This window comes from Bufo bufo, chromosome 4 (assembly GCF_905171765.1).
Source record: "Bufo bufo chromosome 4, aBufBuf1.1, whole genome shotgun sequence".
NCBI lineage: Eukaryota > Metazoa > Chordata > Amphibia > Anura > Bufonidae > Bufo > Bufo bufo.
In genome coordinates this window covers 8119580-8137152 of record NC_053392.1, presented here as the reverse complement: position 1 = coordinate 8137152, position 17573 = coordinate 8119580, and the positions used below count along the sequence as shown (strand labels likewise).

Sequence of the window (17573 nt, the reverse complement as noted above, 5' to 3'; positions counted from 1 at the left end):
AAGTAATGTAATCTATAACACCCGGCATCTGATGACACCTACCTGAGGTATAACAGTCATTACTACATGTCTCCAGCCTTTATAGTGTAGAAGTAATGTCATCTATAACACCTGGCATCTGATGTCACCTACCTGAGGTATAACAGCCATTACTACATGTCACCAGCCTTTATAGTGTAGAAGTAATGTCATCTATAACACCCGGCATCTGATGACACCTAGCTTGAGGGGTTAAACTGAGTTTTCTCAGACCCCCGGCCATTAGTGCAGCCATTCATAGAAGCTGGTGCCCCCCAAAATCTGCTGCTAATTCTAGTGTCCAGCCTGGAGCTTGGAAAGGATGTCTATGTGCAGTCATAATCCCCTCCGCTCCTACACATAACACAGGGGTCACTGCCCGGAGTGGAACTTTAAGGGAGCGGTAAGGTGGAGCCTCACCTGAAGAAACCTCCAAATCCACTTCCTCCATTCATGATTCCATACCTGTGGTCACATGGACTGGAATTTCCTCCTCCACCTCACTCTTACATGGGGGATCACCCATCATCCGCTCTTCTTCATCCTCCACTTTAATATCAGTCACATCTTCCCCCTGATTTGTCATCTGTAACAATTCAGGACAATACAGCAGACAGGTGGGAAATCTAACAGATCCACATAAGAGACCCCCACAATCTATGACCCCTCTATGACTGCAGGACCCCCCTATATAGATGTGTATAGGGCTCAGCTCCATCTACCTGATGGTTCTCTGGGAGCTTCTCCTCTGGACAGTCCTGGGAATACAGAGGACGGGGACATCTCTCGGGGGGATTTCTCCTCCTGGATCCATCTGTAGGAAACACACAGGGACAGGAGAGATTATTACATGAGATGATAAGATAATGGGAGTAGTATCCAGTTGACCCATGACAGCCCCCCTCCTTACACTGCTGATCGCCCCATAAATCCATCTCCTCTTTTGGTTCATCTTTAACCTCAACCTTCATATTAATCAGATTTTCATCCTAAAGAAGAAAAATGTAAAATGATCTTTGGTTCAATCCCTTTCTGGTCAGATTCTGGGTAGACTTCAGCTCCATCTACCTGATGGTTCTCTGGGAGCTTCTCCTCTGGACAGTCCTGGGAATACAGAGGACGGGGACATCTCTCGGGGGGATTTCTCCTCCTGGATCCATCTGTAGGAAACACACAGGGACAGGAGAGATTATTACATGTGATGATGAGATGATGGGAGTAGTATCCAGGTGACTCATGACAGCCCCCCCTCCTTACCCTGCTGATCGCCCCATAAATCCGTCTCCTCTTTTGCTTCATCTTTAACCTCAACCTTAATATCCATCAGATTTTCATCCTGAAGAAGAGAAAAAAAAACATGAATTATTCTTACTGGAAATTCCTTAACCATGAGACCTCTATGACGGCACCTGCCTATGAAATGATCCTCCTTCCACCAGGGAGGCACAGGGAGTTTGAAGGGGTTCTCCATCTTCTCAACCCCAAAGAGAACTTGCAGTAAGCAGACATCCTCTTCTCTGTCCAAATACGTAGGTTTGGTTTTTAATTTGTTTTTGTACAAGATGGTTTTATGAAATCTACAATAAAGGATTGAATTTTAAGAAGTGCTGGAGAACCTTTTGTAATTGGATTTCCACCCTCTTCTCTCTCCCTCAAAAGTTTGCTCTGTCGAATATTTCCTTACATACAATTATGTTTTTTATACTTGGCTTATATAAGACAGGCACTCTACATCTGTGACCAATTAGAGAAGATGTAGCTCAAAAGTACATACTTTATTACATACAGTAATAGGTTTTCTTTTATCGCGCTGAGCTCAGTGCTTGGCGTCCCACGTGATTACTCCGACGATGTTCCTATATGCCGAACTCTGGATAGACTCCCGGGCAGGTAGAATATGAGGTAAATCACTTGTGGAAGCGCTTCCCAAAAAGTAGTCAGATACTGTCCATGGATATCATAACATGAGGATTGCGGGTACAGTGTGAATCACCAGATGCATTTCAGAGTCTTGACTGACTCTTTGGTTGCCCGCATTTACATCGTCTACCCCCTTTTATAGTCCTCTTAAGGTTAATATGAAAACCCAAAATGGAATCAATCCACCTGTTTTCTTCCTTTTCTGATGTTTTTTTTATTGGTGACATTAATATTCATTCTGCTTCAAGTGGTCACAAAGATCTCAGTTTGTACCTTCTCTATCAGTACATGGCTGCACTTACTTAAAAGGTGCATTGCGTTTACATTGCGTCTTTGATGCGCTTTTTTTTTTCTTTTTCGATGCGTTTTTGTGTTCAAACCTTCCTTATACTAATTGAAACAGATTCTTTGTATATAAATAAAAAAGTGATAAAAATAAATGTAAAGAAAATAATAAAAATTTATTAATAGCAACTAAAAATACGTGTATAAATCTAGGATGCAGAATGCAATATATTCAATTCCTAATATCCATTCTCCCTCCATTTCAAAGTGGTATCTTCATAATTATAGTTACTTTTTTAGTATGTTAATTTTTTCTTTTCTTATTATTATATTTTTTTTTTAAAAGGGGTAATTATTTTAAATTTTACCTTGGATAATTTTTATGTCTCTTTCTTTGATATAATACAGTGATGTTAAACTATCCAACTGGCATCCGATTTATATCTAGTGTACGTTGGTATTCACACACTGTATAAGTATTTTATCCATGTGTCTTCTTTATCTCATCACAGATGCATTTTTGACGGGGGCGCTCCAGTGATTTATTATTCATCTATTGACTATTTATGTATATGGCATCCTATTACCATACTGATACTAGAGGTCCCCTGATGAACCTTTGATAATCTATAAGGGGAAACGCGTTGGGATATTGTACGTTGTGTCAGAAAGTGATAGGGCTGTATAAGTACAGGTTAGCCCAGGTACGTGGACAGAGTACACCTACCTTCAAGGTGTATCTCTGGGCTGAGCAGTGGTGGTAAGGGCAAGATCAGGGACAGATATATCATATTTTGATTATCCTTCCTAAGGTATTATGTTTTGATTGTCCTTGCTAGCCGTCCATTGTATTGAGAGCTTTATGTACTACGGAAATCGTGGTCCAGTTGGTGACCGTATTTATTAATTCTGTATGTAGATTAAAAGTAACGTTTTAGGAAGTTGCCCTCAGTGATATTTATGTTGATTCAGCAACTATCTTTGGAATATCCTGACATTCAGTGATTTTGTTTTCTTCTAATCATCAGGTTATAATTGCTAGATGGAAGGGACGGGGGGCCCCATCGAAAAAATTTAAAAAGCGCATCAAAGACGCAATGTAAACGCAATGCATATACTGATAAAGAAGGTACAAACTGAGATCTTTGTGACCACTTGAAGCAGAATGAATATTAATGTCACCAATGAAAAAACATCAGAAAAGGAAGAAAACAGGTGGATTGATTCCATTTTGGGTTTTCATATTAACTTGAAAGAGGACTATAAAAGGGGGTAGACGATGTAAATGCGGGCAACCGCTGAGGAAGGTGTCAGTCAAGACTCTGAAACGCGTCTGGTGATTCAGACTGTGCGCGCAATCCCCATGTTATGATGTCCATGGACATGAATATATTCAGCCTACTTAATGGAACGCAAGATCAACAAACCATATCAAAAGTGACGCTTTATGGAAGAGACAACTTTGCGATACTGCACTGATAAATGACATTATTCATTAATGCGATTTCCTTTCAATAGGCGGATTTTTTAATTATAGTGGTCACATTAGAGACTGAATACACACCTTTCAATATGATGTGATGCGCAATTCTAAAATACTTTTGCAGTGGTGATGTTGGTGTGGGCGCTAACATCAGATGTAGTGTATGCCGCGCATACAGCCACCAACATCGCAACTGCAATATTTTATATATTGTTTTATTTATCCTTTTAAGTATTGTTTGGGGGGCATTTATGTTGTTTAATATTACTGTATGTAATAAAGTATGTACTTTTGAGCTACATCTTCTCTAATTGGTCCCAGATGTAGAGTGCCTGTCTTTAAATAACTATTATTTGATCAAGTTTTGACAGGGTGAGTCAATCAGACAAAGAGCACCTTGTCGGTGATAGTAGGCGGGTGAGCTACTATACTATCTTCATCTGTGTTTCTATACTGTTCACCCTCCCGTAGGCACCTGACCATGAGATCTACCAGATCAGTCACAGTCTATGAAGAGACTACTCCCATGTCTTGAATGAATATCCGCTGTATAATGTTTCGCAAAAGTGTAAGGGATAACCCAAGCTGCTGCCCTACAAATTAGTTCAGTGGAGGCAGATGCCTCTCTGTCCAAGTAGCGGTCGAAGCTCTAGTCAGGTGGGATTTTACTTCTCAGGCGGCTCCTTGTCCATAGGATTCACAAGTCGCCATTCTACTCTACCTGGTGATAGACATCTTGGAAGATTTCATCCTCTTTTTAGATAAAAATGTAATTAGAAAATGTCCTCCAAAGTTTTGAAGCCTCTAGGTGCTGAAGAAAACATCTCCTGAAATCCAACTTATGGAATGTTTTTCCCTTCTTTCAGTTTTCGAATTTTCACAAATGGAAGGAAAAACAACTTTCTCCTTTCAATGAAAGTCCATTATCACCTTAGGGAGAAGGAAACGGTCAAATTTCAGAACATTCTGTCATCCTTTATCAAAATTGAGATAATTTACAGACTGGAATTCCATGATCCTTCCTGGCCAAAGTACTGCAGTCACCACATTCACATACCAGGGAGTAATAGAGACTTAGCCTAGGCCTTAAAGGGGATTCCCAGTTTGCATCAACATCCTTCAAAATAATAATTTATGAAGGTAACCGTAATTTTGCTGTAATCTTCCGTTCCCGGCTGTGGTCACGTGAACATGTCCATGCAGCACTTTCATATTTCATGCAATGTTATGTCCAGATCCAATATCATTACGCTCAAGGAATCTTTTATATTGAACTGCAGCAAAAGATGTCATATTTATTTCTGCCCGTCAGGGACTGAAGTAATTTGCCCCTTGTGCCTCCCTGATGATTTATGTATGATGCACCATCATATTGTCTGAGAGTATCTGAACACTTCAGTTGATTAAATTTGGAGAACAAGATTTTACAGCCGCCCAGAACGCACTCAACTCCTAAAATTTGATGACAATCTGCTCTAAATCTCACTGTAAACCCCTTGGGATGTGCTCCCCATCCCCAAAGGCATCTATTGTTAATATTTGTAGACCCTGATTGGCCCAAAACATTCCCAGATCTAGATTTATCATGGCCTCCCATCAACCTATGGATAATGTTACATGACTGGAGATTACAGGCACTCCCTTATTCCATTACAGAAGAATAGATGTTTGTGGGGTACAGGAACGTAACTGGCCCAACCAACACAGTGGGTGTGGACCTATTGTGTCACTGAAGGATTTGGCTTAGGGCTACTCCTAAGGGCATCATCTATGTGATCCCCTGGCATTCGCCCTTTAACCCCCATATAGGGATCAGTACTCCACTGCCGGAGAATCACCAGGCCACTATCTCTCGCAGCAGTGTCCATTCAGTGACTGCCGGCCCAGGTGGCACATGAGACACCAGTGCAAGCACCAAGGGAACGGGCAGAATTCATTCAATCCGGTAACAGGCAGTGGGTCAGTTCAGGTGGAACAGGTTGAAAACTGTAGAGAGGAAGAACTCTATAGGAATACAGATGACACAATCAAACAACTTTGCAGGGAGAGAGCCTTATTACTCAGGCAACTTCCAATGGGGAAATAACCCGGGGCTGCAGCCATTAGCTGGTGACATATTAGAGCACACACTGGCACTAGGAATGTGCCCCCTAAGAAACACTAGCAAACTAGGGGCAGGATGGACAGTGGCCAGGAGAGGGGAGATGCTAGCGGGCACGTACTGCCAGCATCACACACTGGATGTGGAAAGCTTGGTGCACGGAGCAGGAGATTTTCTTATGTGCTTGAGGTCAGGGTTCAAGTCAACGTCTTCCACACCAAACTCACCTATGTCTTTATGGAGCTTGCTTTGTGCATTAGAGCACAGTCATGCGGAAGATTAAAGAGCCTTCCCCAAACTGTTCCCACAAAGCTGGAAGCATACAATTGTCCACAATGTCTTGTCCGCCGAAGTATTAAGATTTCCATTCAAAGGCACTAAGAGGCCGACCCCTAGAAAACCACACATAGCATTATCCCTCCTCCACCAGCTAGCACAATGCAGTCCAGCAACATTCACCTAGAACTGATCTAGACTCGTCCATCAGGTAGAGAAGAACGATTGGTCACTCCACGGAAGACATTTCCACTGTTCCAGTGCTATACACCACTTCATCTGACGCTTGGCGTTGTGCTTGGTGATGGAAGGCTTGCATGCAGGTGCTCGGCCCTGGAGATCTATGTCATGAAGCTCCTGGCACAGCACTGTTTCTGTGCTGATATTAATGCCACAAAAAAGTGTGAATCTGCAGTTATGAAGGCATCAGACCTTGGGTGACTTTTATGAACCTCAGCACTCGGTGACCTCGCTCTCTAACTTTACATGGTCTTCAATTTCTGGCTGAGTTACTGTGATTCCTTCCAATTGAAATATCTAGGAGGGACGAGATTTAGGGAACTGGTCTGTGGAATTATATTACAGGAATGCAGTGAGCTCTTTAGAACAAGCTATTTTTTCACAAATGTGTATAATGGCAGACTGCATGGCTAGAGGCTGGATGTTATACACTGTGGTAATGGTAGACTGCATGGCTAGAGGCTGGATGTTATACACCTGTGGTAATGGTAGACTGCATGGCTAGAGGCTGGATGTTACACACTGTGGTAATGGTAGATGGCATGGCTAGAGGCTGGATGTTATACACTGTGGTAATGGTAGACTGCATGGCTAGAGGCTGGATGTTATACACTGTGGTAATGGTAGACTGCATGGCTAGAGGCTGGATGTTATACACTGTGGTAATGGCAGACTGCATGGCTAGAGGCTGGATGTTATACACTGTGGTAATGGCAGACTGCATGGCTAGAGGTTATACACCTGTGGTAATGACATACTGCATGGCTAGAGGCTGGATGTTATACACCTGTAGTAATGGCAGACTGCATGGCTAGAGGCTGGATGTTATACACCTGTAGTAATGGCAGACTGCATGACTAAAGGCTGGATGTTATACACCTGTGGTAATGGCAGACTGCATGGCTAGAGGCTGGATGTTATACACTGTGGTAATGGTAGACTGCATGGCTAGAGGCTGGATGTTATACACTGTGGTAATGGTAGACTGCATGGCTAGAGGCTGGATGTTATACACTGTGGTAATGGCAGACTGCATGGCTAGAGGCTGGATGTTATACACTGTGGTAATGGCAGACTGCATGGCTAGAGGCTGGATGTTATACACTGTGGTAATGGCAGACTGCATGGCTAGAGGTTATACACCTGTGGTAATGACAGACTGCATGGCTAGAGGCTGGATGTTATACACCTGTAGTAATGGCAGACTGCATGGCTAGAGGCTGGATGTTATACACCTGTAGTAATGGCAGACTGCATGACTAAAGGCTGGATGTTATACACCTGTGGTAATGGCAGACTGCATGGCTAGAGGCTGGATGTTATACACTGTGGTAATAGTAGACTGCATGGCTAGAGGCTGGATGTTATACACTGTGGTAATGGTAGACTGCATGGCTAGAGGCTGGATGTTATACACTGTGGTAATGGCAGACTGCATGGCTAGAGGCTGGATGTTATACACCCGTAGTAATGGTAGACTGCATGGCTAGAGGCTGGATGTTATACACCGTGGTAATGGCAGACTGCACGGGTAGAGGCTGGATGTTATACACCCGTAGTAATGGTAGACTGCATGGCTAATGGGTGGATGTTATATATCTGTGGTAATGGTGGACTGCATGGCTAGAGGCTGGATGTAATACACCTGTGCTAACGGGACTGAAGGAAAAATCTGCATTCAGTTAAAATAAGAAGTGGCCCTATACTTCTCTCCATGTACTTTTAAAATCTCTGTTTTTGCCACTAATAGGTTATCCAGACACCGACTGTTGAACATAAAAAAAATGGCCCCATCTCCATCATCATGTACATAAATATTCTGGAAGCAGTTGTTATCCCAAGGGCAGAGCTTGGATTGAAAATGATTCAGTTATCCCTTTATATACACTGCAGTCCTCACATAACTGGGATATAGAAATATCTTGAAAATCCAGGGATGTCATGTAACCTCCTTCCTGAAGCAGATGTGAACTATGAATAGGGGGAGTGGTGAAGGTTTTCCCATAAGGGAATCCTGCCCCAGTGTTCTAATGTTCTCAGCACCCAGGGATTTTCAGTTTTCCTTTATTTCCTATGAAATCTATCTGACCTTGTGTATTAATACAAGGGATATTTCCTTCTAATCTTACGGGAAACATTTCTTAGAATCAGACGGTTTCCATCAACAATTCCCTGTGAAATGGAGCGTTACTCATTTTCATTGTAGAGCTCACATCCCCCGACCAGGATGTAAGCCATGAAGCTCTCCTGAAGCCGTGGTCCTCCTGTGAGCCTTACAGAGGCTGCTGCGCCATCAGAAAGGTTGTCAACGGCTTATAGTAACGGAAGGAAAATAACCTATATACACAGTGGAGTCCCATTATTCTAAATAGCAGCTAATCTACAGAGTGACCGCCATGAGAAGCACAGACAGCAGCTAGATGGGCTGCGAGTGACTCAAGATCCTCGTAGGTTATCATAGGTATCTGAAGCCAAACTGACTGCAGTGCATCCCACGGCTGCTGGAGGTACATGGGGAAGGATCCACAGACTGAACACAACCATCGAGGTCATCCCACAGATGCTCAATTGGGTTCAAGTCTGGGAAATGAGGTGGCCAGGGTAGTACTTGGAAGTCTTGGTCCTGCTTTTCTAACCAATGTCGGACATTTCTAGCCATGTGACATCGCATTGTCTTGCTGGAAGATTCCATCTGCCCCAAGAAAGACAATCAGCGTGTATGGGTGTACATGACCTGAAAGGATGGATTCATACACAAATCAGTGGAGAGCCTTCCACATGGATGAGTGGCCCAAAGAATGCCAGGAAAGTCCAATTCTGATACTGCCGCGAAAATTGAAACCTTTGTTAGCACAGATCCAGTGACCGTCCGTCTGCTTCGATGCACCATAAACAGTAGGGTTCGACGAACTGTTCATTTTGGTGGTGAGCTGCTCCTCTGTAGTGTTTTAGTATGCCCTTGAGCCTCTTTACTGGCAAAGTTCACCTCTCACATCAATGGTATGTGGTGCTCCGCAGTTTCCACGCTGATTATTCACAATATACGTTCACCACAGCAGCACGAGAACAGTTCACACTGCACAGTGTCAGAATCACCACCACCAATGGCCTGAAAGGCAGTAATCATGCCTACCACACAAATTATATACCCACCAAAAAAGCTCATGAGCTACGGACTGCTGATGTCGACAGTAGGAATAAGGCAGAATAATGGGACTCCTCGGTGTAATATTCATGGGGAGCATTATCTTCTAACAATGATTCCAGAGCCACCGTTTCATAGACCTGGGCCTGGACAAGTTAGGCTGCAACTAGGGCTGGGCGATTTTGCCCAAAAAAACTAAATATAATAATAATAATAATAATAATAATCTCTATTTTCTATATATCTTTATCTATATATTTTTTTTGGGCGATAACTTGATTCTCTGTCGAGTCTTCAGGACACCATTTCGGCATACATAAACCGGACTGATTAGCTTGTAATATATTTTTGGCATGTCAAGCTTAGTATGAATGTAGAGTTGCAGGTGTCACCTACAATATAAGCTTATTATGACGGGTGGGCAGATTGGTGCATAGTCACCCAGGTCACCAGCAGAACATTGCAGGGCAATATACCTAAATACATGCTCTGAGCTCCGGATCTTCACGTCTTCCTTTCTGTGCACTGTGGGAGGAATAGGAGGTATCAATGCAGCATAAAGGTTTCTCATCAGTGGTGATGGTGTCCTAACCATGTATATGAGCAAACTGCACAACTGCATGGATGACAGCGAGTCATACGGCTTCTGTGTAACTACCTACATGCCATTGGAGTTAAGTGGCTGGCATCTGAGTTATTTCTGATGTCGGCCGTTACAGTGGGAACGTGACTACGGTCACAGCTGGGATCCTACAATGATCCGGAGCGCTGTATCAGTGCAACATGTGCAGATTAATGGCGTGGGCGGCAGAGGAGCAAAAGACACGAACATGTGCTGCTACGATGCAAAGAAAGAAATTCAATATGACAATTATTATTAAAAATCTATATTGTTAAGCTCGAAAAGGGCGAATTAACTGAATTATTTTGACTAATCGCCCAGCCCTAGCTTCACTAAACGTCCTTCTAAGGCAGAAATCCACCCGTTAGTAATTTACCAGAACAGATCTGGCATTTAGGAGAATGCGGCTCCTGCTCTGACCTAGACTCACTGGACGCATCCTTATCACTAATCTTTCACCCAGAGAAAAGGAAAGGAACCTGCAGAAAACGGCCGATTAATCCAGGAGTCCTCTGTTTACCCCCAGCGCTGCACACATACACCACTCTCACTGCCGGTCACTTACACCAGGCTCCACACATTACAGCAAACCGGATGTCCACAGCCCAGAGTCCAGGTAGAAATAACCCTCCCATCACTGTCTGAGAGCGTCTGTCACCTTCACACTGGAGCCAGAATCACCAGCCGATCACAGCCTCACCAACATCAGAAGGGGCATCGAGTGGGCGCCAAGCCTCCAGACCCTGCTGACGTCACCAGACCCTGCTGACGTCGGCCCACCCGAGCAGAAAATCTCAGGCAAAGGTGGAGAAGGCTGGAGGAACTCCATGAGTGTCCAGTAACCGCTGTGCCTCAGAGAGGCTCCTCACCTCCACTGGTGCTCCAGAGGAGAAGGGAAGAAAGGTCTGCTGCAGGCTCCATTACACAAACCTAAGAGTCCAAGGTAAGCCTGAATGACAGCACCTGCTGCCATGTAAAGATGATGTCCTCTCCCCACCTGGAAAGACAGGAAGACACAGATGAGAAGCTGCTTTACCCTCACTGTCCCTGCCTGGTGGGAGGAGGATCATCTCATGGTCAGGAGCCATCCTAGAGGGGGGAGAGGAAAATGTAAAATGATCTTTGCTTCAATCCCTTTCTGGTCAGATTCTGGGGAGACTTCAGCCCCATCTACCTGATGGTTCTCTGGGAGCTTCTCCTCTGGACAGTCCTGGGAATACAGAGGACGGGGACATCTCTCGGGGGGATTTCCTTCTAGGAGTCCATCTGTAGGAAATACACAGGGACAGGACAGAGTGATTATATGTGATGATCAGATGATGGGAGTAGTATCCAGGTGACCCATGACAGCCCCCCTCCTTACCCTGCTGATCGCCCCATAAATCCGTCTCCTCTTCTGCTTCATCTTTAACCTCAACCTTAATATCCATCAGATTTTCATCCTAAAGAAGAGAAATGTAAAATGGTCTTTGGTTCAGTCCCTTTCTGGTCAGATTCTGATGAGACATCAGCTCCATCTACCTGATGGTTCTCTGGGAGCTTCTCCTCTGGACAGTCCTGGGAATACAGAGGACGGGGACATCTCTCGGGGGGACTTCTCCTCCTGGAGTCAGAACCTATAGGAGATAACACACAGACTGAATACAATACTGAGCGCCACAAACAGGAGGAGGAACTCTGCTGTCAGCCGCCATCTTTGTAAATCCTCTTGTAGATCCTGAAATGCGGCAGAGGAGAACAGAAACCAGCGGGTGTATTAGGGTGGAGTTCACCCCGCTGCCCTCTGAGAGTCTGGATGATTGGGGGGTGGCAGTCAGCAGCAGTTGATGAGCCACAGATTCACCGGACATTTTATAGTTTCCAGGAGGATTTTTGACCTTTCAGTTTTCTGCTTATAATGGAAAAAAGACTGAAAAATCCCCAGAAAGTATGACTCCCATAAAGGGATGAGAGCGCCCCCTGATATCAGGACTGAGCCCCCATAGAGGGAGGAGAGCGCCCCCTGATATCAGGACTGAACCGCCATAAAGGGATGAGAGCACCCCCTGATATCAGGACTGAACACCCATAGAGGGATGAGAGTGCCCCCTGATATCAGGGCTGAACCGCCATAAAGGGATGAGAGCACCCCTTGATATCAGGACTGAACACCCATAGAGGGATGAGAGTGCCCCCTGATATCAGGGCTGAACCCCCATAGAGGGATGAGAGGACCCCCCCTGATATCAGGGCTGAACCCCCATAAAGGGATGAGAGCGCCCCCCGATATCAGGGCTGAACAACCATAGAGGGATGAGAGCACCCCCCCCCTGATATCAGGGCTGAACCCCCATAAAGGGATGAGAGCGCCCCCCGATATCAGGGCTGAACAACCATAGAGGGATGAGAGCACCCCCCCTGATATCAGGGCTGAACCCCCATAAAGGGATGAGAGCGCCCCCCGATATCAGGGCTGAACAACCATAGAGGGATGAGAGCACCCCCCCCTGATATCAGGGCTGAACCCCCATAAAGGGATGAGAGCGCCCCCCGATATCAGGGCTGAACAACCATAGAGGGATGAGAGCGCCCCCTGATATCAGGACTGAACCCCCATAGAGGGATGAGAGCGCCCCCCGATATCAGGGCTGAACCCCCATAGAGGGATGAGAGCGCACCCCAATATCCACTGACCTCAGAGATGTACAGCCCAAGACTGCTGAACAATGACTGTCACATGCAGGACACGTCACCTCTGCAGCGCTAACATGGAGGACACGTCCCCTCCAGACGGAGGATGCGTCACCTCCACAGCGCTCACATGGAGGACACATCACTTCCACAGCAGTTACATGACGTACATGGACATGTCTCCTTGGCTGTGGTCACATGCAGTATACAGACACGCCTCAACCAATAAGTTATTTGGTAGGTTTCCTAAAGCCGAAAATCCTGCTGCTTGAGACCAAGGATGCTCCTAGGTTCATGATCATAACACCATAACTTACTTACTATAAAACATGAATTACGACATGGCCGCCTCGGAGGTATATTTTTTAGGTCTAGGATATATGAGTTTGCTGGATCATGAGTGTCATCAGCATCTCTATGTCACCTGGGAGGTCAGTGAGGTTTCAGCACCTCTTACACTGATGATCAGATAGCTCGGCTTTCTGTGTGCAGGTGAATTGTCCCCTCCATGGGGCGCATCCTGGATATCTGGAAATGTAATTAGCACATCTTTATACAGAATTACACAATGCGCCTGGAATCCTACAGGATACAGCACAATTCATAATGCGATTTAAAGGGGGTTATCCAATTTCAAGAAAACCCCCACATGTGTCGGGCCCATCACTGGTGTGAGGGATCATAATCCATGTCCCTCATCTTGTGTATATGTCAGGTCCTAAATGGAGCTTACAGGGTTAAATAGACATAATAATAAAGCTAAAAACAAGGTCAAAAAGTCAGTTCATGTGTGTTGATTGTACCCACACACCCCTCCCCACAGTTTCCATTTCCGTTACCATGAATTGCGGACAGTACAAGGACATCCCTCTTGTCCTTATATCTGACCAGCAGAAGGTTTCCACTGGTAAGGGCACGGGTCTCACCCCTGGGGATAGGTACCTGGAGGGGGTGGGCAGGGAGGCCGCGTTGATCTGACGTGGATCTGAGCGGACGTGGAAAATAGAGATACAATTTAAAAAATTCACTTTTTTGGCAGATTTTCCATTTTAATAATTTTTTTTCCAGTTACAAAGCAAGGGTTAACAGCCAAACCAAACTCAATATTTATGGCCCTGATTCTGTAGTTTACAGAAACACCCCATATGTGGTTGTAAACCGCTGTACGGGCACACGGCAGGGCGCAGAAGGAAAGTAATGCCATACGGTTTTTGGAAGGCAGATTTTGCTGGACTGTTTTTTTTACACCATGTCCCATTTGAAGCCCCCCTGATGCACCCCTAGAGTAGAAACTCCATAAAAGTGACCCCATTTTAGAAACTACGGGATAGGGTGGCAGTATTGTTGGTACTAGTTTAGGGTACATGTGATTTTTGGTTGCTCTATATTACACTTTTTGTGAGGCAAGGTAACAAGAAATAGCTGTTTTGGCACCGTTTTTATTTTTTGTTATTTACAACATTCATCTGACAGGTTAGATCATGTGATATTTTTATAGACCAGGTTGTCACGGACGCGGCGATACCTAATATGTATACTTTTTTTTTAGTTATGTAAGTTTTACACAATGATTTCATTTTTGAAGCCAAAAAAATCATGTTTTAGTGTTTCCATAGTCTGAGAGCGCAATTTTTTTCTGTTTTTGGGCGATTACCTTGGGTAGGGTATGATTTTTGCGGGATGAGATGACGGTTTTATTGGCACTATTTTGGGGTGCGTGTGACTTTTTGATCGCTTGCTATTACACTTTTTGTGATGTGAGGTGACAAAAAATGGTTTATTTAGCAGAGTTTTTATTTTTTACGGTGTTCATCTGAGAGATTAGGTCATGTGATATTTTTATAGAGACGGTCGATACGGACACGGCGATACCTAATATGTATATTTTTTTTAATTTATGTAAGTTTTACACAATAACAGCTTTTTTCAAACAAAAAAATGATGTTTTAGTGTCTCCATATTCTGAGCCATAGTTTTTTTTATTTTTTGGGCGATTGTCTCAGGTACGGGCTAATTTTTTGCGGGATGAGGTGACGGTTAGATTGGTACTATTTTGGTGGGCAAATGCCTTTTTGGATCGCTTGCTGTTGTACTTTTTGTGATGTAAGGTGACAATTTATTTTTTTATTTTTTACGGTGTTCATCTGAGGGGTTAGATCATGTGATATGTTTATAGAGCCGGTCGATACGGACGCGGCGATACTCAATATGTATACTTCAAACTTTTTTTTTCCCCCACTAAACTTTCCCTGAATATCCCTGCCTAACCTAACCTTTCCCCAAGTACCTTTTAGTGCCAGATAGAACTGTGGAGGGTCAGAAGGGGGGTGCTGGGTCAGGAGATCCGATGCAGGCTCCTCTCTCCTCGCTCCCGGACACAGAAAGGAGGAGGAAAGGAGAGCTGCAGCAGGTTAAACCTCCCGCCCGGCAGCCAATCAGAAGCGATCCTGAGAGGTAATGTCACCATCACCTCTCAGGATCGCAGGATGGTGATTGGTGGTGTATTATCACACCACCAATCACCATCCTGTTCCGGGTTATCGGGTCACCAGATGTTGTTTTAGTTATTTTTTTGTGAATTCCCAATTAGTAAGAATCTAGGTTAAAACATTTTGTGGTTTCCGACTAGGAAGAATCTAGAATATTAACCCCTTAAGGACTCGGCCCTATTTCACTTTAAGGACTTGGCCATTTTTTGCAAATCTGACCAGTGTCACTTTAAGTGCTGATAACTTTAAAACGCTTTGACTTATCCAGGCAGTTCTGAGATTGTTTTTTCGTCACATATTGTACTTCATGACACTGGTAAAATGAAGTAAAAAAAATTCATTTTTATTTATAAAAAAAAATACAAAATTTACCAAAAATTGTAAAAAACTGCAAATTTCCAAGTTTCAATTTCTCTACTTCTATAATACATAGTGATACCTACAAAAATAGCTATTACTTTACATTCCTCATATGTCTACTTCATGTTTGGATCATTTTGGGAATGACATTTTATTTTTTGGGGATGTTAGAAGGCTTAGAAGTTTAGAAGCAAATCTTTAAATTTTTCAGAAATTTTCAAAAACCCAATTTTTAGGGACCAGTTCAGGTCTGAAGTCACTTTGTGAGGCTTACATAATAGAAACCACCCAAAAATGACCCTATTCTAGAAACTACACCCCTCAAGGTATTCAAAACTGATTTTACAAACTTTGTTAACCCTTTAGGTGTTCCACAAGAATGAATGGAAAATAGAGATACAATTTAAAAAAATTCACTTTTTTGGCAGATTTTCCATTTTAATAATTTTGTTTCCAGTTACAAAGCAAGGGTTAACAGCCAAACCAAACTCAATATTTATGGCCCTGATTCTGTAGTTTACAGAAACACCCCATATGTGGTCGTAAACTGCTGTACGGGCACACGGCAGGGCGCAGAAGGAAAGGAATGCCATACGGTTTTTGGAAGGCAGGTTTTGCTGGACTGGTTTTTTTTACACCATGTCCCATTTGAAGCCCCTCTGATGCACCCCTAGAATAGAAACTCCATAAAAGTGACCCCATTTTAGAAACTACGGGATAGGGTGGCAGTATTGTTGGTACTAGTTTAGGGTACATGTGATTTTTGGTTGCTCTATATTACACTTTTTGTGAGGCAAGATAACAAGAAATAGCTGTTTTGACACCGTTTTTATTTTTTGTTATTTACAACATTCATCTGACAGGTTAGTTCATGTGGTATTTTTATAGACCAGGTTGTCACGGACGCGGCGATACCTAATATGTATACTTTTTTTTTCCCCCTATTTTTTACCAATTTTTTTTAACTTTATTTGGGGAAAATGACATTTTTGTTTATTTTAACTTGAAACTTTAATTTTGTTTTGGGGAAAACTTTATTTTTTCACTTTATTTTTTGTCCCACTTTGGGACTTGAACTTTTGGGGGTCTGATCCTTTACAACGCATTCCAATACTTCTGTATTGGAATGCATTGGCTGTATGAGTAATACTGTGTGTATTACTCATACAGCTTCCGGCCTGTGAGATCCAGGGGGCTGGATCTCACAGGCTCTTCACCGGAAGGCAGCGCAGATGCCTTCCTTAGACATCGCGCTGCCTTCCATGCCATCGGGTCCCCCCCACAGCCGCATGGGGACCCGATGGCACTGCCGCAACCGCAGGTAAAGCCGCACCGGTACGTCATGGGTCCTTAAGGACTCGGGAAACATGCCGTACCGGTACGTCATGCGTCTCTAAGGGGTTAATAAAATATTAACCTATAAAATGGGTAACTCTAATGTTACAGGATATAGTGAGGAGATGTTAACAGCAGCTCGGTTGATGCAAGAAAGAAAGGAAAAGTTTCAGTTAGAAATAAATGAAAGCATTATGCCAAATTAAGTAGCAGAGATTTCCGGAAATACGTAGTATTGTGTAAGAGTTCCCCCTAGAGGCTGCATATCGAAACTAAAGTTTTTGTTATTAAGTTAAAATCGTTCATGGGTGCAAATGATATGCCAGAAACCGGTAGACTAAATGAAGGATTGTGGAACGTGTATTGAAGGAAAAGAGATGTTGAGTAAAGGGTAATAGGCTGGTACAAGCTGAGTTATGGGAAAAATTGTTTATAGAAGTGACTGTTAGAAAGTTTAAGCAAGATGGAAGATTTTGAATCCCAAAGAGAACAAAGAACAAAAACCATGTGGCATCCCATCCCCCTTTCTCAAAATCTGCTGAAACCCAAACTGGTTAATCTGTGTTTTGTAGCACCACAGTAACTTTTCCTGTTTCCCCTCTGGAAAGTGCTCTCAACAGGAACACCTC

The 17573-nt window shown here is 43.6% G+C and overlaps 2 protein-coding genes and 1 long non-coding RNA gene across 3 annotated transcripts in view; 2 read left to right on the top strand and 1 right to left on the bottom strand.

Moving 5' to 3' along the window:
• Positions 1-17573, bottom strand: part of LOC120998324 (aspartic and glutamic acid-rich protein-like) — a 2513920-nt gene that overhangs the window by 951463 nt on the left and 1544884 nt on the right. Inside the window, exon 16 of the mRNA XM_040428985.1 lies at positions 11454-11532. Coding sequence (XP_040284919.1) covers positions 11454-11532 — 79 coding nt within the window. The remainder of the gene's footprint in view (positions 1-11453; positions 11533-17573) is intronic.
• Positions 1-17573, top strand: part of LOC120998305 (gastrula zinc finger protein XlCGF26.1-like) — a 4064644-nt gene that overhangs the window by 3409150 nt on the left and 637921 nt on the right. The gene's annotated exons all lie outside the window — the stretch shown is intronic.
• Positions 2300-3295, top strand: LOC120998456. Its single transcript, XR_005778401.1, has 2 exons — positions 2300-2364; positions 2736-3295. It is a non-coding gene; the product is annotated as an uncharacterized LOC120998456 (long non-coding RNA).